Source organism: Lithobates pipiens, unplaced genomic scaffold (assembly GCF_037356315.1).
Source record: "Lithobates pipiens isolate NorthernLeopardFrog02 unplaced genomic scaffold, aLitPip1_a1.2 Scaffold_16, whole genome shotgun sequence".
In the NCBI taxonomy this organism is placed as follows: Eukaryota; Metazoa; Chordata; class Amphibia; order Anura; family Ranidae; genus Lithobates; species Lithobates pipiens.
The window spans coordinates 612726604-612749241 of record NW_027507748.1 but is presented as its reverse complement, the minus strand read 5'-3'; the positions used below and the strand labels follow the sequence as shown (position 1 = coordinate 612749241).

At 40.6% G+C, this 22638-nt stretch overlaps 1 protein-coding gene across 1 annotated transcript in view; it reads left to right on the top strand.

The window, feature by feature from the left end:
• Window positions 1-19949, top strand: part of USP12 (ubiquitin specific peptidase 12) — a 126688-nt gene extending 106739 nt beyond the window's left edge. The window contains exons 8-9 of the mRNA XM_077484062.1: window positions 9035-9113; window positions 10189-19949. Coding sequence (XP_077340188.1) covers window positions 9035-9113; window positions 10189-10290 — 181 coding nt within the window. The 3' untranslated portion in view covers window positions 10291-19949. The remainder of the gene's footprint in view (window positions 1-9034; window positions 9114-10188) is intronic.
• Window positions 19950-22638: the final 2689 nt, after the last annotated feature.

The window sequence follows — 22638 nt, the reverse complement described above, 5'->3', positions numbered from 1 at the left end:
TTGGTGCTGAACCTAAAGAAGTCAGTGTTAGTGCTGACTCAACGTCTGGAGTACCTGGGCTTACTGTTGGACTCCTCAGAAGCGAGAGTTTTTCTCCCTTCAGACAAGCTGCAGACTCTTCAAGCTGAGGTGAAGTTGTTGGTGAACCGCAGGTGGTCGTCGCTGCGCTTCTGCATGCGAGTTCTGGGCCTCATGGTAGCCACTTTCGAGGAGATTTTGTCAAAATTGAAAAAATCTCCATTATCCCTGGATTGTCAAATTCGGACGAGTCAGTTAGTCAGGGATTCCATTCTCTGGTGCCTGAGGTCTCTGGCCCTTCAGTCCGTTAGCTCGTTCCTTCCTCTCCATTGGACGGTTATCACAACACACACCAGCCTGACCGCTTGGGGTGGAGTTTTGGGCATACAGTCAGCCCAGGGCCTCTGGTCGCGAGAAGAATCCCAACTGCCGATCAATGTGCTCGAGCTTCAAGCAATCAGACGGTGCCTCTCCACATGGTCCAGGAGGCTACAGGGGCGTCCGGTCAGGATCCAGTTGGACAACGCCATGGCAGTGGCATATGTCAACCATCAAGAAGGAACAAGGAGCTCAGCTGCAGCACGGGAGGTCGCTCACATCCTCCAGTGGGCAGAGTGGCACATGCCAGCCCTGTTGGCAATATACTTTCCAGGCGTAGAAAACTATCAGGCAGACTACCAAAGTCATCAGATGCTGGACTCATGGGAATGGTCGTTGCATCTGGATGTATTCTGGCACCCTTGACTCAGGTGGGGCACACCAGATGTGGACCTCTTGGCCTCTCTGTGCAATCGGAAGGTGCAGAGGTTTGTGTCCAGGAAATCCGCCATTTGAAAATATTAGGGATATTCCCCTGTTAACTCTTTCTCAGAAAGTAGTCTTTCTAGTGGCTATCACATCTGCCAGGAGGGTTTCTGAGTTGGCGACCTTGTCATGCAAGTCTCCCTACCTAGTCATCCACAAGGATAAGGCGGTGCTGCGTCCGCAGCCCTCTTTTCTTCTAAAGGTGGTTTCTGCGTTCTATCTAAATGAGGACATTGTGTTGCCATCCTTATGTCCTAAGCCGACACACCCGAAAGAGGTTGCCTTACATTCCCTGGATGTGGTCCGGGTTCTACGGTGGTCTGGGTTCTCCCTTCTGGAAGTCAGACTGTTTGTCTCGTGGCTGGTCTAAAAAAAGGTCTGTCGGTCTTGTCGTCCACCATTTGTCCGTGAATCAAGACAGATCGTGGTTCAGGCCTAAGCCTTAAAGGGGTGGTTGTCCCCTTTTCCTGTCACGGCTCATTCCACCAGGGCAATTGGAACCTCCTGGGCTTTTCAACATCAAGCATCTGTCTCCCAGCTGTGTATGGCGGCAACTTGGTCGTCCATTCACACTTTCATTAAATTCTACAGAGTTGATCTTCGGATGCTTGCTTTGGCCGCAAGGTTTTGCAGTCGGCTGTGTAAGATTGCAATTTCCACTTTCTTTAACTACTTCCCACCCGGCCAATGTACCTATACGGCTGGGTGAGAGCTCTCTCCTTCTGAATGGACGTTCAGGAATGTCCTTCAGAAGGAGGGGGATCGCACGTGCCTGCGCAGCGGCGCAATCCCGATGCGCTCGTGTCACCCAGACACAGCACATCTCCGATCGGCAGGAGGGCTCTGTGATTGGCCCTCCTGATTACATGACGGCTGTGTCCAGTCACAGCCGTCATGTGATGTAAGCAAACAGCCGGTTGCTAGGCAGTCAGCTCTCCTCTCCTCACACGGGAGTTTCCGATGAGGAGATGAGAGCAGATCGCTGCAGCCGGCTGGTGATCAGTGAGTATGAGCCGCTTTTTACAGCTTTTTACTCACTGATCACCAGTCTATTGTGAAACACACATGTCCCCAAATAACACATGTCCCCCACATATGTCCCACTAAAATCACATGTCCCAATGATTATCTGCACACACATGTACATGATCACCTGCACACATCTGTACATGATCATTTGCGTACATATGTCTGTGATCACACGAACCAATTATTATACACTTAACTGATTTTTTTTTTTTACCAAAAACATGTAGCAGAATACATTTTGGCTTAAATTTATGCCAAAATTCTATTTTATTGGATTTCTTTTAAAATAGAAAGAACATATTGATTTTTTTCAAAATTTCCGCTCTTCTTTCGCTTATATCACAAAAAATAAAAAACAGTCGTGAATAAATACCACCAAAAGAAAGCTCTATTTGTGCGAACAAAATGATAAAAATTGTAATTTCGGTACAGTGTAGCATGAACGCGCAATTGTCATTGAAAGTGCAAGAGCGCTGAATGCTGAAAATTGGTCTGGGAAGGAAGGGGACGAAAGCGCCCTGTATTGTAGTGGTTAAGTTACAAGTTTGTTGTAAACACATCTTTTGATGCATAAGTTGGCCGCTGGTTTTGATGGCGGCCATTTAAGATGGCAACTCCTCTGTTGAGCTGTTGTTCCTTTTGTTGTGGGTGAAGTTATGTTTTGCTGTTTCCACCCCTGTTTTTTTTTTTTTACACTGCTTGGGGTTGTCCCTAAGGTCAATAATTGTGTGCTGTGTCCGTCAATGAACGAAAGAGAAAATGGGATTTTTGTACTCAGAGTAAAATCCTTTTCTCTGAAGTTCATTGACGGACACAGCACCCACCCCTCCTATTTATGTTTGTACTGCTTTTTGACCAATTGAGTTGCAGGAGGCAGGGTGAGGGGTTATAGCTAGAGGGACCACCCCCTGGGCGGCGCTGTGCAGTCTTGCTGTTTTTATATGTGTTCTGCCTAGTTCTCTCCTGAAAGTGGCGTGATAACCCTAAGGTCAAGAATTAAGGAGCTGTATCCATCAATGAACTTCAGAGAAAAGGATTTTTTCCCAAAAAATTGCGTTTGAAACACCACCGCGCAAATACAGTGTGACATAAAATATTGCAATATTCTTCAGGGTCTCTGCTAAAATATATATATATATATATATATATATATATATATATATATATATATATATATATATATATATATATATATATATATATATATAATATATACGAGGTCGACCGATATGGGTTTTTCTCTGGCCGATGCCGATATTTAGAAATCATGGCGGCCGATATATGATGCCGATTTTTTTGGGCCGATATGTTAGGCCGATTTTATTTTATTTATTTATTTTTTTCCTTTTTTTTTTTTGAATCCCCCTTGATCTAACACACCTTTCCCACTGGGGCATTTTTCAGGCGCTTTTGGGCTAAAAATAGCACCTGTAAAGTGCCTGCAAAATGGCTCCCCTGCAGTCTGTGTGAAAGACAGAGTGCATTCACACTGAGGCGATGCGCTGGCAGGATCTTAAAAAAAAAGTCCTGCAAGCAGCACGTTTGGAGTGGTGTATACCGCTCCTCCACCACTCCTGCCCATTGATATGAATGGGCACCACTGCCGAAGCGCATGCAATGCGATTTGGCAGCAGTGCTTCATGGGCGCATTTAACCTCTTCCTTGGCTGCTAGCTGGGTTATATGTGTGCCCCACTAGCAGCCAAATAGCACCGCTAAAATGATGGTAAAGAGCCGCTAAAACTTGCGTTTTACCGTCAACGCCTGCCCGCTCCAGTGTGAAAGCAGTCTTCATAAGGCTGCTTTCACACTGGGGCGGGAGCAGCGTCGGCGGTAAAGTGCCGCTATTTTTAGCGGCGCTTTACTGTCGTTTTAGCGGCGGTCTGCGGGCGCTAGCGGGGGTTAAAACCCCCGCTGGCGGCCGAAAAATGGTTAAACCCGCCCGCAAACCGCTGCTGCGGCGGCGCTTTGCCGGCGGTATTGCCGCGGTGTCCCATTGATTTCCCATTGCCCCGGTGTCCCATTGACCGTTCCTTCACCGCTCCAAAGATGCGGCTAGCAGGACTTTTTTCACCGTCCTGCCAGCGCATCGCTCCAGTGTGAAAGCCCTCCGGCTTTCACACTGGAGTGAAAGGGGCCGGTTTTTTTTAAGCGCTACACAGGCGCTATTTTTAGCGCTGTAACGCCTGAATACCGCCCCAGTGTGAAAGCAGCCTTAGTGATACAGAACATTTCTTACATTTAAACATTTATTAAACAAAACAAACCTCCAATCAGTTTACTTGTATGTATGATTTAGATTAAAAAAAAAAAAAAAACTATATATTAAATAAAAACAGGTAGTCAAAACTTTTGGACGAAAAAAAAAATGGGCTAACTTTACTGTTTTTATTTTATTTTTATTTTTTAAATAGTGTATTTTTTCCCAAAAAAATGCATTTGAAAGACCTCTGTGCAAATGCCGTGTGACATAAAATATTGCAACAACCGCTATTTTATTCCCTAGGATCTCTGCTAAAAAAATATATATAATTTTTGGGGGGTCTAAGTGATTTTCTGGCAGAAAATACAGGATTTTTACTTGTAAGCAACAAGTGTCAGAAAAGATTTAGTCTTTAAATGGTTAAACTGAGAACTTCTACACACAGAGATGACTTCATTCATTCAAGTGTAAACATTGTATCTTTCTGTTCTTTTCTTGGCAGCCTGCCCAGAGAGGAGGAAAGGGTTTCTATGACGACTCAGGCAACTTACACTGACTTCTAGTACAGAAGTCATTTCTAAGTCCAAATATCGGCCGATATATCGGCTGGCCGATATATCGGTCGACCTATATATATATATATATATATATATATATATATATATATATATATATATATAATTTATAAATTATGTTTGGTAATTTTCTATCAAAAATACAATTTAATACCATTAAAATACAATTTTAAACTTGTTAACAGATGTCAGAAAAGGGCCAGCTCCTTACCCACTTAAGGACCGCCGCATGGCAATGTACGTCAGCACAATGGCACCGACAGGCACAAGCACGTACATGTACGTGCTTGCCTTCCAGGGGGTGGGGGGTCCGATCGGACCCCCTCCCGCTGGATGCGGCTGTCCGTTTCGCTTCAGGAGCAATCTGGGATGAGGGCATGGCCGTTGGTTTCTGGCCATCCCCTCTCGATCGCTCCTGGCGAATGAGAAGCTTCCCCTGCCTGTGTATTATAAACACAGGCAGGGAGGAAGTGATGTCATTCTCCTTGGGGTGGTCTTTTTGACCGGACTGCGAGGAGAACACAATAGTAAGTGCACCAACACTACACTGACATGTAGGTACACATAGGCACACAAATCCCCCCCTCCCCCCCCCCAGCACAGTGTCACTGATTGTAGTGATCATTTATTTACTGATCACTGCATTTAGTGTCAGTTGTGACAGTAAAAACTGTCAGGGCAGTTAGTATTAGGTCCAGGGTAGCCCCCTACCCCCCCCCCCCCCATAAAGGTTTAACCCCCTGATTGCCCCTAGACTTCACCCTTTCACCCCCTTTTGCCAGTGTCACTAACCAATCGTTTTTCTGATCGCTGCATTAGTGTCACTAGTGCCGTTAGGTAGCTAGTTATTTTTTTAGGTTCACCGCCAGGTTTTTATAGCGCTAGGTACCCCGATATACTACCCAATAATGGTTTTTAACCCCCTGATTGCCCCTAGTTAACCCTTTCACCCCCTTTTGCCAGTGTCACTAAGCGATCGTTTTTCTGATCGCTGCATTAGTGTCACTGGTGCCGCTAGGTAGCTAGTTATTTTTTTAGGTTCACCGCCAGGTTTTTATAGCGCTAGGTACCCCCATATACTACCCAATAATGGTTTTAACCCCCTGATTGCCCCTAGTTAACCCTTTCACCCCCTTTTGCCAGTATCACTAAGCAATCGTTTTTCTGATCGCTGCATTAGTGTCACTGGTGCCGCTAGGTAGCTAGTTATTTTTTTAGGTTCACCGCCAGGTTTTTATAGCGCTGGGTACCCCAGTATACTACCCTATAATGGTTTTAACCCCCTGATTACCCCTAGTTAACCCTTTCACCCCCTTTTGCCAGTGTCACTAAGCGATCATTATTCTGATCGCTGCATTAGTGTCACTGGTGCAGCTAGGTAGCTAGTTATTTTTTTAGGTTCACCGCCAGGTTTTTATAGCGCTAGGGTAACCCCATATACTACCCAATAATGGTTTTAACCCCCTGATTGCCCCTATTTAACCCTTTCACCAGCGATCACCGTATAAGTGCCACTGGTGACGCTGGTTAGCCAATTAGTTATTTAGTTTCCCCGTCAGGTTTTTATATAGCGTTAGGGACCCCCATATACTACCTAATAAAGATTTTAACCCCCTGATTGCCCCTAGTTAACCCTTTCACCAGTGATCACCGTATAAGTGTTACGGGTGTCTCTGGTTAGTTAGTTTGCTTTTTATAGCATCAGGGCACCCACCATTTATTACCCAATAAAGGTTTAACCCCCTGATCACCCGGCGGGTGATATCAATTAGGTTTTAGGGTCAGGGTCTGCGTCGCCCCAGGCTAGGTTAGTGCCATTACCACTAACACCCACGCGCAAAGCATAAACCTCCCATAGTGGTATAGAATCTGAACAGATCAATATCTGATCTGATCAGATCTATACTAGCGTCCCCAGCAGTTTAGGGTTCCAAAAAAACGCATTGATAGTGGGATCAGCCCAGATACCTGCTAGCACCTGCGTTTTTCCCCTCCGCCCAGCCCACCCAAGTGCAGTATCGATCAATCACTGTTACTTACAAAACACTAAACACATAACTGCAGCATTCGCAGAGTCAGGCTTGATCCCTGCGTTCGCTAACAGTTTTTTTGGTAGCGTTTTATATTTAAATCCTGAAGGCAGTGCTTGGTTTTTGGGGTCCCGTACGTGGCTAGGCTCCCAAAAGTCCCCCACATGTGGCATCCCCGTACTCCTGCAACTTGTGGCAAAATATAAAATATTCCATGGACTCAACATGCCTCTCAGTAAATAGCTTGTGGTGTCTACTTTCCAAAATGGGGTCATTTGGGGGGGTTTTGTGCTATTTTGGCATTTTATGGCCTTCGAAACTGTGATAGGTAGTGAGGAGTGAAATCAAAAATTTGCACCCTTAGAAATCCTGAAGGCAGTGATTGGCTTTCGGGGTCCCGTACGCGGCTAGGCTCCCAAAAAGTCCCACATATGTGGTATCCCTGTACTCAGGAGAAGCAGCAGAATATATTTTGGGGTGCAATTCTACATATAACTATGGCATGTGTGAGCAATATATATCATTTAGTGACAACTTTTTGTAAACTTCTTCTTTTTTTTGTCATTATTCAATCACTTGGGACAAAAAAAAAATATTCAATGGGCTCAACATGCCCCTCAGCAATTTCCTTGGGGTGTCTACTTTCTAAAATGGGGTCATTTGGGGGGTTTTGTATTATTTTGGCATTTTATGGCCTTCGAAACTGTGATAGGTAGTGAGGAGTGAAATCAAAAATTTGCACCCTTAGAAATCCTGAAGGCGGTGATTGGTTTTCGGGGTGCCGTATGCGGCTAGACTCCCAAAAAGTCCCACATATGTGGTATCTCTGGACTCAGGAGAAGCAGCAGAATATATTTTGGGGTGCAATTCCACATATAACTATGGCATGTGTGAGCAATATATCATTTAGTGACAACTTTTTGTAAACATTTTTTTTTTTTTGTGTCATTATTCAATCACTTGGGGCAAAAAAATAAAAATATTCAATGGGCTCAACATGCCCCTCAGCAATTTCCTTGGGGTGTCTACTTTCCAAAATGGGGTCATTTGGGGGGGGGTTTGTACTGTCCTGCTATTTTAGCACCTCAAGAAATGAGATAGGCAGTCATAAATTAAAAGCTGTGTAAATTCCAGAAAATGTACTCTAGTTTGTAGACGCTATAACTTTACACAAACCAATAAATATACGCTTATTGACATTTTTTTCACTAAAGACATGTGGCTGAATATATTTTGGCCTAAATGTATGACTAAAATTTAGTTCATTCGATTTTTCTTATAACAAAAAGTAGAAAAATAAAAAATAAATATCGCAGAGGCAATCAAATACCATCAAAAAAAAGCTCTATTTGTGGGAAGAAAAGGACGCAAATTTCGTTTGGGTACAACATTGCATGACCGCGCAATTACCAGTTAAAGCCGCGCAGTGCGAAATTGTAAAAAGACCTCTGGTCCTTAGGCTGACAATTGGTCCGGGGCTGAAGTGCTTAACTGGTTAATATCATTGTAATTACAGATTGTATACAGTGCCTCATAGCTGAGTTTACACCTGCATAAAGTTCTGACACGCTGACACTAACATGAGCCAACACGCATGTATTGCACATTTTTGACGCATTAAAGCTTATTAAAATGCATCTTTTAGATGCCCTTCAAGTGATTCCCCCCATTTAACTGATAAACCTATGGCAAACAGCCTGTAAATGCTACAGGCTCTTTTACAGCACGTTACTATGGACTTATATGGAAGAAGTTGACCAGCTTAAATTTCTCTTGGACTCGACATGTAGTTTTAATTTTTTGCCACACAGTGAAGTGTCAAATGTTTCACTGTTTTTCAAATGTGAACACGTGTTTATCCATTCAGGGAGTGCCAATTACTCACCCCAAATGCCTGTTTCTAATGCCATTGTTAACAAGGCCTAAAGGTCTTTTGCCAATTGTGTTTTGATATCCAGGAAAGGTTGTGTTCCACAATTTAGAGCGTGATCTAAAAATATATTATGTTCTGTAAATGCTCACTGTGCACCCGTACAGATTGATTTGGGGCATCCCTTTCTGGAAGCTCTTTCTAGAACTGGTCTGTCACTCATAAGCCACAGTAGACACCTGAGTCACCACATGTGGATTCATGCCATACTCCAGGCTGATTCAGGATGAGGGAGGAATACTTAAGCTCCATTATATTATTATTATACAGAATTTATATAGTGCCAACAGTTTGTGCAGTGCTTTACAATGTTGGGGGAACCAGTACAGTTGCAATGCAGTTCAATACAGGAGGAACCAAATGTAACATTTCTCAGAAAAACAATATATTATTCTTGTTCTCTTGTATGGTATAGTAACCTGTTTCTTGTTTTCCTTTTTATACAGTGGTCCCAACAGAGGACATTATATTGCAATAGTGAAAAGTCATGATTTTTGGCTGTTGTTTGATGATGACATTGTAGAGGTAAGTTATTTTCTGTATGTGGTTACACAATATAATACACAATGTGAATGCAGGCTGGAATTGTGTTGGGGGGTACAAACTGAAATGATGCAGATGCATGAAGGGAATACCTTAAGTTTGGCCAGGGCCCTTACAAGGGAGCTTCTTCATGGTTTGGTGGAGTGTGCGGGTTGTATGTGAGCTCAGTGAGTTATGTGATGGCTGTTAAGAGATGCCAGTGCAGAGAGGTATAAGACTTGGTGGGTCTGTGCTGGCTGATACAAGGTGTGGTGGAACATTGCAGGCTCGTATGAGATCTGTGCAGGCTGTTAAGGGAGAGAATGGATTTGTGCAGGTTGGGATGAGGTAGGGTGGGTCAATGTTGAAAGTTATTGGACGTGGTGGGTATGTGCTGGCTAGTCTGAAGAATTTGTGGGTCTTGTTTGGCTGATATGAGGTGTGTTGGATCCAGTGCAGGCTAGTATGATGTGTGGTAGATCCAGTACAGGCTAGTATGAGGTGTGGTAGATCCAGTGCAGGCTAGTATGAGAGGTGAACTATATAAATACAGCACTCGCATACATATGTGAGAAAAAATGATATATACGGTGAACCAACATAAAGTCCAAGAACAAATCACTGAAAGTGGCTCCAATCCAAAGTGAATAAAAACTTCAGGTGCACAACACCCCCTTGAGAGTCCCCACTCACCAGATCTACATGACCCCCATTTTTTCAGTCTGGAGTTTAAATTCAGGCTTGGTATAGATGTCTTTGTGATGGTATGCGGAAAGCCAGGTCAGCAGATCCAGGGTTCCTCAATGAAGAGTTTAAGCCAAATAGACATATACCCTGTTTGTCCAGGTGAGCCTACATAGCCTGTAAGGGCGAGGTGCAGCACCCAGTGTGGATCAGCAGATTAGAGGACCTTATCCACAGGAGGTTTAAAATCTTGTCAGTTTATTTGCATTTTTAAAATGATTTCCAGTTTCCATCACTTCCTGTTAGGTCACAGGGTACATGTCTATTTGTATTTGTATTTATGCCTACACACACTTTTTTTGTAAACATCTGTATATCTCTTCTTTCTATGCAGAAAATTGATGCACAAGCTATTGAAGAATTCTACGGGTTAACGTCAGACATCTCAAAGAACTCTGAATCTGGTTATATTCTCTTCTACCAGTCTCGAGACTGAGTGAGAACTGTCATAAAGACATACATTCTGCCTCATTTCTTCTCTGGACAAGTGGCGCAAGGAGAAAGCACTGATAGATATATGTCTATATATAATTTAAGTTATATAGAGATATATATACATATATATATATATAAATATAAGAAAACTACAGAGAGGGGGAAAAAATTTAAAAAACAAAACAAAAAAAAGACTCGAGAGCTCAGGGGGGCATTAGCGCAGTTTGCACACGCCGAAGCAAAGAACACGGATTGAGCAGAGAGATACTCATATCATGAAAATTGATTTATTTGCTCTCAGGTATCACGCTCACCATTACAGTCCCATCACTACTGCTACTACAGCTCACCATGAACAGAAATGGTCATTCCTATTGTTGGATCACATTTTACAGTTATCGCTATTCTTAATCGTCTTTTAGCTAGCTATTACAGGCGTTCTTAGAAAAAAAAAAAAATCATTCAATGACAGAAACCTGTTCTGTCGGGTTTTTTTTTTTTTTTTTTTTTCACACTGACCACCCTACACAGCTAAGCAGACCTAAAAAAAGAAAAATGTTTGAAAATCTAAAAACCTAAGTCGCTGTAAAAATACTAAAATATAAAAGTATATATATTTATATATTTGCGCCCAGCAACCGCAATTGCCTTTCTTGGAGTGAATAAGAAGACATATTTGAAGCTTTCAGTCAATTGGATGCCTGGAGAAGCTTACAGTCATAGATGACCAGATTGGGAACAATGCACAAAGTTTGTTATGCCCCCTGTTATTTTGGGGAGATGGCAGCTTAACTGTGGAAAATTCTTTAAAATGTTTGCAGTAGGCACGCCGGTTTTTGCTACAGAATTAGATGTGGTATGGAATCTTTCATTCAGTCCGTCGCGTACAAAGTTCTGTAACCTGGAGATGAAAAATTTTCTGTAAAAATGTAATTCACATAGGGAAGTATTTACAAAGACTGAATTAGTCAGGGGCCTCTACAGAGCAAATCTGCCGGTGACCTAAAGGATTTGCATTGGTTTTTTTTGCGTTTGTATGCCTGGAAATCCATCCGCAGCATTTCGACATGATTTGTAATACATTTTATTGTTTTGCAATATTATCTGCACTTCCTACATGTCTTAGACTTGGTCAGAGGTATGAGTTATATTGAAGCAAAGCTATTTTCTAAAATTTAGGATGGGAGCAATCCCCAAAAAGAAGCGTATAAGTTATTTGCTACAACTAATCACACAGTGCTTCTCTTGTACTAGATTCCCCTGTTCCTGTCTTTGTAAATCGCTTCTGCATATATGCACCTCAAGGGATTTCTCCATTGGTGCTCGGAAAACTACTAAATTGCAGATTCAAAAAGGGTAGGTAGGTTAAGGCAGAGGTCGTTTAATAATATATAGTAATTATAGTATTGCAGTCTGGAAACCCTAAGGTGTTTCTGTTATTCGATCCCATACATTTACTTTTAGCACAAATCCGTTGTTCACTAAATATATTTTGATATTGTTAATTTATTAGTCAGAAAATGGGAACTGTTGTGACAACAAAGAAAAAGAATAAACTGTCATGTGCAACACAATATAGAATTTTATATATATGGAAGTTTCTATGTGGATATTGTATAGAATGTAACCAAGACAAAAATACATTTCTTACAGTTGGTCATACACAAACATAATTTTGACCAATGTGACAGATTTCCCAATATGTAGTAGTTTAGGCAAAGCGGAGTTACTTACTAGGAGTGAGCAAATCAATCCCCCATTTGTCAGATCCAGCTGCACAGACGAACCAAGCTTCACTAATTTACTATACATGTGTGCAATTCATTCACAAGTTATGAGAATTCTGATTCCCAATGAGATTTGAGGTTTTTCTCATACAACATTTAAGCTAATTTAAAATATGCATATTCATGTGGATTGGTTTTTATTCAATTTCAAAGCTTTGTCAACAGTATACTTTCTACTTGTTTTTAATTTTTTTTGCAGACACATTTCAGATTGCATCACGTGACTAGTAAAGGAGTCTTTTGTTCAAAATAAGCCTGCACAGTCATATGTGACGGCTGAATATTCAAATTTTGACATAAGCCTAGTTATAGCTGGTTCTCATTAAAGTAAATCTCCACAGAGCCCTGGCACCCACCCGCTATAATTATTAGTACCTGGATTATGTTGTGTTTGCTTACGTTGTTGTTCCTCTGCTCACTGTTACTCTCCTGTCTGGGTCACAAACATCTTTCTGATTGCACAGAAAGATTGCACAGAAAGGCCTCTGTTTTGAAACCTGTGACAGGTACTCCCTTCTTGACTGTTCTTCCAACACTTGGTAAACAAACAGCTTATGATACAAAAGTGACACAGCTTAGGTGCTAATATTCACTGGTAAGACTTGACAGTTATTTGCTAAGCTACTCTTAAAGGAGTATCACTTTATTCTTAAACTCTTTGTAAAATCCCACAGAGGACCAAGTGCTTGTACCCCATGCAAAGCAGAATCTTCAAATGCCCCCCCCCCCCCCCCCCCCTCCTCACACAGTCTTTCAACCACACTGTGCAAGCAAGGAGACAAATATACTGTATTATAAAGGCTGATTGGCAGTACTTGGCCCTGGAGATGAGTGCCACAATTTAGCACATCAGTGGGTGGGGTCACCTCTATTTACATCATAAAACTCTGTGCATCCACAAATTAAAGGCCAATCTGGGGTTGTTTGTGTGATCTGTTGGCTCAGTGGGTGATTACTATCAACCAGTGCTGTGTATGTTTACTGACAGCCTTTATCACACAGCACTGCAACTTTGTTTGTTCTTTCATAATAGTAAACAATCAGTCAGCTTAGAGGTACGGTATTAGACTCAGTGCTGTGCTTTGCTCTAGCCTCCTCATAGGAATGCCCATAAATTGGGCTTTAGCCTGGGGTGAAGCTACAGCACTGACAGAATTTTTTTTTTTTTTATTAACTGCACTGATCTTAAAGAGACCAAGGGCTATGCAAACTGGGTCCCCTGATGGGTTCTACAAGGATTTTTGGCTTCTAGTGATAATTCTTTTTGTAAATCTGTCACATTGACAAAAAATGTTCCGCCACTTATGGTCATCACTATTAGGTTCATAAATGTGTGCTGCGTAGTGGATAGTTTTACAAAGTACTAATATAATCGTAATGACTATATGTCAGACACTGGTGGAAGCGAATGATGGGACTTTGTGGTCTGGTTTTGCTGCAGCGTGTGAACCTCCTACCTGTCATCTCTGTATCTCCAGAGCATACACAAGTCTGGAACATGCTGAGAATAATATCTGAAATTTGTGACTGCCAGGCGCCTTTATGCAGCGCATGTTTTATTATTTTCCTACAATTGTTTCCTTAATACAGATTATGAAGAATAGCTTAAAAAGAATTTCCAGATTTTTATTTTGCTTTTAAATAAGAGATATTCTATTAATGAGAATGACTGCACCATGTAGAATCCAGAAGTTTTCCATGGTAACATATTTTTTTTTTTTTTTTTGGCAAACATCCTTTGTCAAATAATGACCCCTGTGTATTGTCTAGCCGTGTTTGAATGTAACTTGCCTGAAAAGTGGGTGAATGTGTATCTATCAAGCTTTGATGTACTGCTTACCATTCCTTTTTTTTTATCATGGTGTGATAAGACTTTAAGGGAGAACTCTACATGGTGAGTTTGAGTGGAAGGGGGAGGAGGTGAGTTAGGTGTGTAGATCTTTAGTTATTGTTTTTTTTTTTTAACTCCCAGTATGCTCTTCAAAATGTTTGGCAACCTGTATTTCTTATTGTTGAAGGTTTTTTAGGAAGTTCTCATAGGGATTTTTTTTATTATTATTATTAAAAGATGCACTCCGCCTAAAACTAAAAATTTAGCTTTGAGGTGCATACAGCTCCATATACCTTAGATTTTCATCCAAGCATTGCTGTAGTGCCACCCTAGTTCCTGGTAATCTTGTGATGTTCAAGCACCCTTCTTGCTGCACACAGTCTGAAAAATAAAACATGACAGATGTTTCTCACAGCCACCCATTAGACTCAAACCTGCCTTGGATATTTGAATGCAGTTGGTGAAGTAGGATGGTACACAGCACATTCTTCAGGAGGTACACCCCTACTGCCCATGCAAGGTGGCCTGTGTGTTCTGTGTCTGCAGTGGATTACAGATTAAAGCTATTTTAGGGATTTTATTTTTAGGCACATCTACAACATGCTTGAATGTATTAGTTCACTGACTGGCTTCACTTGTTATCTGGAGGTGCTTGATAAAAAAAACAACTTAAGGTAGCATTTTATACTCCTCCTCCTTTTTTTTTTTTCAATCGATCACAATGATCAGTAGAGCCTCAGCCCCTGAAAATAGAGAAATCTATTGGCAAACTCTGTTGTATTAGTCTTTGCTGTGACTGGTTGTACTAAGTCAAGGACCAACCAGTGCATTGCATAAATTTCTTCAATCACTGTTGAATGATTGATTGACATTCGTTCGATCCAGAAATACTTTTTTTTTTTTTTTAGAGTTATACATAGGCAGCGCTTGCGTTACCCTGCAGTAAATCAAGAGTGTACAATAATGAATTGTCGCAAATATCGAACTATACAAACAAATATATAAAATATATATATATATATATATATATATATATATATATATATATATATATATATATATATATATATATATAAAATGTATAAATCTTTAAAGTGAAATAGCTATATGAATTGTGAAATCTTGGGTTCCAGCGTTCCCCCTATAGTGAATATTCAACCTCGTGCTGGGTAATACACACCGAACTCACCAGATGTCGGTGACCCCCTTAATTTACAGCAAGATAAATCATTAATGCTTGTAGGTCATTTGGAAGACCTATCCTGATCTTCCTGGCACAGATCCTTTCTCTTCCTCAATAAGGTCCCAGTTATGCTCCAGTGAGATAAATGGACAGACCGTATGATAAAAATAAATAGTATAAAATCTCTTGGTAGGTTTATAAAAAGTGATTAAAAAGCGCTACAACTTCCATTTGCCTACAAAATGTTGCGCTATCGCATTCAAAAAGATGGATGCGTGTGCTCCACCTAGGGACCAAAAGTGACGCACCAAAACAACCGCTTAAGGCATTTCATCATTTTTACATCATACTGCCTGACCATCAATCTCACTGGAGCAATCATGGGACCGTATTGACGAGGGGAAAGGATCTGTGCCAGGAAGCCACCAGGAAGATCTGAATAGGTCTCCCAAAGGACCTACAAGTATTAATGACTGTTCTTGCCATAAATTAGGGGGGGTCACAGACATCTGGTGAGTGCGGAGTGTATTGCCCAGCACAAGGTGGAATATTCACTATAGGGGGCACCCTGGGAACTCAAGATTGGTACTCAAGATTTCACAATTTTTATGTAGACAATTGCACTAGATTTTTCCACTTGTGTGTGTATAAATATTTGTATGGGTGTATGTATATTTATAGTTTGGTATTTGTGATCATTCGTTATGGTACACTCTTGATTTACTGCACATTAATCTAAGCGCTGCCTAGGGATAACTATATTAGTCAGACTCCCCGTTGACAGCAGCTGCATTCACTAGGATTATTGTTTAAGCAGGCACGGGTGTTTTGGCAACATATTTGCAGCTTTTTTTTTCTTTCTTTTTTTATTATGCACTCTACAATTGCAACATGAAGTTCTTTTTTGATAGAATGTGTTAGAATATTGCAAAATTACAGACAGAGGTAGAGGAAATTCATCAAGGCTGGATTACCAGAGTCATTTTTAAAACAGGCCAGCCTGCTACATAGAACCAAAGCTGGAATGATAATGAGCCAAATAATTACAGCTAGCTTGAATCCCTACAGTAGAATTTTATGTTTGGCCATAGCGGACTGTAAAGACTGAGTTTTTAGAGTTGATGTGAATTGTAATGAAAAATAATAAGTCTGCACCCCTGTTCTGATTGACTAATACGTTGCCAGTCCAAGATATTGAGACCTCTGCGGGCATGCAAGTGAACAATAGTCCAAAAGCAAGAGTCACATCTTCACCTTCCACTCAAGCCATTACCTGGAGTTTTAATTTAGCACATACTGTTTGAAGATTGTTTTGTAAATACTTATTTAGCTGGCCTGTTTGAAACTAAAAGGCTATATTTACTAAAGAAAACTTTTCTATAGTAAGATACAGTCAAGTCAGTTTGGTATTTAGTCGATATGACTAGATAGTAAGTATAGGTCACTGCTGCTAATCTCATGCTTTATAACCATGGAACACTTCTATTGGCTCAGGACACAGCCTTGTAGATTTCTGGTCCAATAATTCACATAAATTTCATGTGGCATTTGGCCTCTTTAATACTATTATAGGGTAATATAGTGATATACTTATAGGGCATCAACCTGCTGATTGCAGTCCTGTTAAGGCTGAGACAATCTGTCATGTAGAAATTAGTGATAGTCTATAAATGTGTGAAAACATGTAAAACCTTGGTTTCACTGCTTTTTCTCAGATTTTTTTTTTTTTTTTTTTTTTTTAAGCAGCACTCCCACCATTAAAAAATGTGTGATTCTTTTGGTCTAATTTTAGGGCCAGTCCCCACTGGTGCGATGATGGACATTGCATGTAATTCGCACTGCAGTGCAAATCGCACGGCATCTCTGTGGGATGTGATTTCAGCCATACAGATAGTATGGCTGAATTTGCATTGCATTCAGAACAAACTCACATTTTTTTGGTCTGCAGCAAAATCCGATCGCACTGCGATATGCAAACTGATTTGGGGGTGCCAATAACTTTTCATTGGCACTCTTAGCAGTTCGCATAGTGCAAGGTTCCTGCATCGCAGCAGTGTCAACTGGCCCTTAGAGCTGTGAATATGTTCCTCTTGTGAGTTAGGTTACATTCAGAAGGCTGTACTCCGTACAAATCTATGTCCGGCATTGCTGCTGCCTTCATATAACCACTCATCTGAGTGGTTACATGGAGCTACAGCCTTCAGCCAACCCCAGACACAGCCAGTGTGTGTCCATGGTCAGCATTTCTGTAGCATACTGGCCACAGCTAATTGGCTAAATTGTATGCAGCCATTGGACAGAGTGCTGCTGTGTCCAGAGGTGACATTTAATCACCTCTGAATGGAGCAAACTGCTGCTATTCCGCAGTCTGAATATAACCTTAAGCTCACTGCAGAGTGAATGCAGGATTGGCTTCTAAGCCTGCTGACTTCCATGCTCTCACTCGGAATGTCTGTGTAAACTGACAGGTGCTTTCTGTTTGACATGAACCTGTGGGCTGACTCTGGGCAGGAAAGTATCTGCAGATAATTTCAAATTTGTCATATTTAAAGTTCTATCAAAGGAGAATATGTCATCATGCGTAGGTACCCTGTAACTTGGCCTACTTAGAGTAAAGTGCCAATCTGTTTAAAGTCCACCTATACTCACCTTTGCCATACTCCATGGCCTCTTGTGCTTTTCCATCAGAGCCTGTAGTCAAACCACCTTGTGTAAAGCTGGATATACACGTACCAAAATGTGTCTGTTACAGAAGGAACTCCTTATGTATGGTACGTGTATATCACTGTCTTTAACAGAGGCCGGATTAATGACCTGCCTCTGTTGAAGGGTCCCACTGGAAATCAGCATGTTATTAGCACATGCAGCCAGTGGCTGCAGTGCTGATCAGTGTAGTCTGAGGGTGGACGAGTAGAATACAATAGCGTAGCGGTGAAGATCCCTACTTCTGCGTCACTTGTGTTGATCTGGGGATCTGTCAGTTTTTGTACAACCCGTTGGTTTAACAGAAAAAAAAAACTGTACACCCTGCTTCAGATCTGTGTCAGGGCATATACAGGACAGGGTGCTGACATATTTGGCCGCCTCCTCATGTGACTATTTGGACCTGTCAACTCACTGCTCAGGCTCGAACCCTGCATCCTGGGTAGATATCACATTTTCCCCCATCCCCAGAAGCACCAGGTATTGTGTGAGGGCTTCATTGGAGCAACCAAGAGGGGGCAGGTAGAATGTGAGTATACGTGGATCTATGGGTGGGCTTTAAAGAGACTATCACATTTGCTGGAATGGGCACCTTTCTGATGGAGGCTGCCTTTGCCTGACTTACAAACTACATGACAATTCCACATCAATGAAGCTCCTGCTTAGCATTACTGCGAGCAAGTGAACGGTCTTGGAACAAATTTGACACTTGCAAGTCAGACACACATAGCTTTCAGCAGAACAGTACTAGTTTACATTAAATTAATTTTTAAATGCATTAAACACATTCCAGGTGCATAAAAATAAATGCCACTTAGTCTTACAATTCCCTTTTCTTCAGAAAGAATCCACAGCCTATGTAGATAAGTCTAGTGCCAGCGTGCTGCAGGGAAGAGAAGGACCCTCACGGAGTACATGCGTCCTTCTCTCTAGTCTGCTGACATTGGACAGGCTTTTCGCTAAAGAAAACAGAACTGTAAGACCTTATACTCCTTTTGTTTTGATCGATCTGAATTATATTTAAACAAAGTCTAATTGGATTTTTAAAAACAGCAAGTTGTCTCTGAACAGCATTTTCCCTGATGCAATCTACACTCATTGTACTTGTTCTCTGATTGGATATTTAAACTGCATGCAAGTTGAGAAAAAGATGTGTTGGCCGGTAGGAGGAACTTGTCTTTGGACATCATGCATTTGTGTCCAAGCACCTTTTGAATAAGAGTGAAGAACTCATTTTTTTCTATTTATATATTGGTTCTGGATTTTTTTCCTTTTGCAAATATCTACTGCCATGTATGGAAAGGTTTCCACATTTTATACAGCTGAAGATTTGTCAAGTTTTATTCAAATTTCTTAAAATTAATTTCTGAATGCTAGTTTTACTCATATGAGGAGCGTTATACCAATCATTAAATGCAGTTGTCTTTCTCAAAATGGCCACCTGAACCAATAATGTTCAACCAAACCCTGCTCATTCATGTTAACTGACAATATTTGTTTTGTGGTTTTATTTATATTTTTTTAGGAGGAAAAAAAAAAGCCAAGGTTTGTTATTGAACATGGTTTCTAGTCAACAGTGAAAGTACACATTTATTTTTGCTAAGTGTGTGAAATATGTGTCCATAGGATTTTTTTTTTTTTTTACTTCACATTTGCAATCCATTTCATAAATATGTATTTTTTGTATGAATATATGAGGTGATGGTTCTGAATAAATTAATTTTTACTTCTAGTGCAGCTGAAAATAATACAATTCTTGAATTATTGTCAGAATTTAGCAATTTATTAAAAAACAAAAAACAAATAAATTATATTAACCAACCAAAATGACCAACATATGAAGCATTATATAAATATTTTTTAGGGGTAGTCAAAATGGGGACTTTGTCAGCTGTAAATAGTGGAACTGATTGCTGTGTAACTATAATTGTTGATTTGAACAGCAGTTCATTATTTTGTATATTAGAAACAAGAATTTTATTAAATTTATGTTATTTGTTAACATACTAGATGTATTAAACAACCTATAAATTATAAAACGTTGCACTTTTGATACAGATTTATAGAGGTTTGGCGGGTGTATTAAAGGGCTTGCTTGAAATAACCTGATGTGTTATGATTTCCTGTTCTAAAGAAATAAAAGTGTAAGCAACACAGTATTTCTTCACTGTCTTGTCTGACAATCGCTACAACATCTATTAGCTGAATACTACTTTAGTAAAATAAATAAATAACCATACCTACAACAGATTATACTTGAAAAAGATAGTAGAGCACTTGAAAGTTTATGTAAATCCAATCACGAAAATCTCCTGTAAGTTTTAATATGCTATTGTGATTCCAAAAACTGTTTAATGGATTTTAAATCTACAGCTTTCATTAAAACAATATTTGCTAATCCCGCCGTTCCTCAGACACTTACTGTTACTGGGGAATTTTCCACTGTGATCACTATTAGGAAATCTGTATAACACAATGTTCAACTAACTCCATAGTGAGTGTATGTAGACAGAAAGATACTGGGAAAAAACACGATAACAGTGTTCAGTGCACAGTGCTTTAGCAATCTAAATAAGTTGTTAGAGTTAAGGTGTACTTGAACATTAACCCCTTTTAAGACTAAGGGTAAAAAAATTGTAATTTTAAGCACAATTTTGGAACTTTGACGTGTTCGTAAAACCATACATATCACAACTACTTTGTGCATCCAAGTGGATTATAACTTGTTGATTTTTATTTTTAATTTTTTTATATTAAAGGAAAACTGTCCCAAAATAGTAAATTTAGCTGTATATTTCTTGTTACTACCATAACCTGCCACCAAACAACAAACCAAAATAAATTTTCCTGATGATTGCAGCGATACCACATAATGTGTATGTTTGTTGTTTGTACCGATAGTACAGCCCAAAAGCTATAGTGCGCATTTTGCTATTTTTTTGTCCTACATTATTTATATATATATATATATATATATATATATATATATATATATACAGTGACTACAAGTAGTATTCAACCCCCTGCAGAATTAGCAGGTTTGATAAGATGCAAATAAGTTAGAGCCTTCAAACTTTAAACAAGAGCAGGATTTATTAACAGATGCATAAATCTTACAAACCAAAAAGTTATGTTGCTCAGTTAAATTTTAAACATAAAAGTGTGGGTCAATTATTATTCAACCCCTAGGTTTAATATTTTGTGGAATAACCCTTGTTTGCAATTACAGCTAATAATCGTCTTTTATAAGACCTGATCAGGCCGGCACAGGTCTCTGGAGTTATCTTGGCCCACTCCTCCATGCAGATCTTCTCCAAGTTATCTAGGTTCTTTGGGTGTCTCATGTGGACTTTAATCTTGAGCTCCTTCCACAAGTTTTCAATTGGGTTAAGGTCAGGAGACTGACTAGGCCACTGCAACACCTTGATTTTTTCCCTCTTGAACCAGGCCTTGGTTTTCTTGGCTGTGTGCTTTGGGTCGTTGTCTTGTTGGAAGATGAAATGACGACCCATCTTAAGGTCCTTGATGGAGGAGCGGAGGTTCTTGGCCAAAATCTCCAGGTAGGCCGTGCTATCCATCTTCCCATGGATGCGGACCAGATGGCCAGGCCCCTTGGCTGAGAAGCAGCCCCACAGCATGATGCTCCCACCACCATGCTTGACTGTAGGGATGGTATTCTTTGGGTCGTATGCAGTGCCATCCAGCCTCCAAACGTCACGTGTGTGGTTGGCACCAAAGATCTCGATCTTGGTCTCATCAGACCAGAGAACCTTGAACCAGTCTGTCTCAGAGTCCTCCAAGTGATCATGAGCAAACTAGACGAACCTTGACATGACGCTTTGAAAGTAAAGGTACCTTACGGGCTCGTCTGGAACGGAGACCATTGCGGTGGAGTACGTTACTTATGGTATTGACTGAAACCAATGTCCCCACTGCCATGAGATCTTCCCGGAGCTCCTTCCTTGTTGTCCTTGGGTTAGCCTTGACTCTTCGGACAAGCCTGGCCTCGGCACGGGAGGAAACTTTCAAAGTCTGTCCAGCCCGTGGAAGGCTAACAGTAGTTCCATAAGCCTTCCACTTCCGGATGATGCTCCCAACAGTGGAGACAGGTAGGCCCAACTCCTTGGAAAGGGTTTTGTACCCCTTGCCAGCCTTGTGACCCTCCACGATCTTGTCTCTGATGGCCTTGGAATGCTCCTTTGTCTTTCCCATGTTGACCATGTATGAGTGCTGTTCACAAGTTTGGGGAGGGTCTTAAATAGTCAGAAAAGGCTGGAAAAACAGATAATTAATCCAAACATGTGAAGCTCATTGTTCTTTGTGCCTGAACTACTTCTTAATACTTTAGGGGAAACAAACAGAATTCTGTTGAATTGAGGGGTTGAATAATAATTGACCCTCTGAATAAACTTTTCACTATTTAAAAAAAAAATTAAACAAAGAAATAACATTCTTTTTTGCTGCAGTGCATTTCACACTTCCAGGCTGATCTACAGTCCAAATGTCACAATGCCAAGTTAATTCCGAATGTGTAAACCTGCTAAATCTGCAGGGGGTTGAATACTACTTGTAGGCACTGTATATATATATATATATGTATATATGTCAATTTATATATATATATATATATATATATATATACACAAATTTTAGGTCAAACCTTGATCTAGGTTTTTTTATTTATCTTTTTACACTTACTCTCCCCCCTGCAAGGAAGAGAACGATGCATTGTATCTTTCCTCTCTAGTCACAGAGAGAAACACGGACGGGCTTCACAGTGATCAGGTGACCCATAATCCGGAGTTCTGAGTCCCGACCATTAGTACAGGGCCCCGGAGCTCTAGA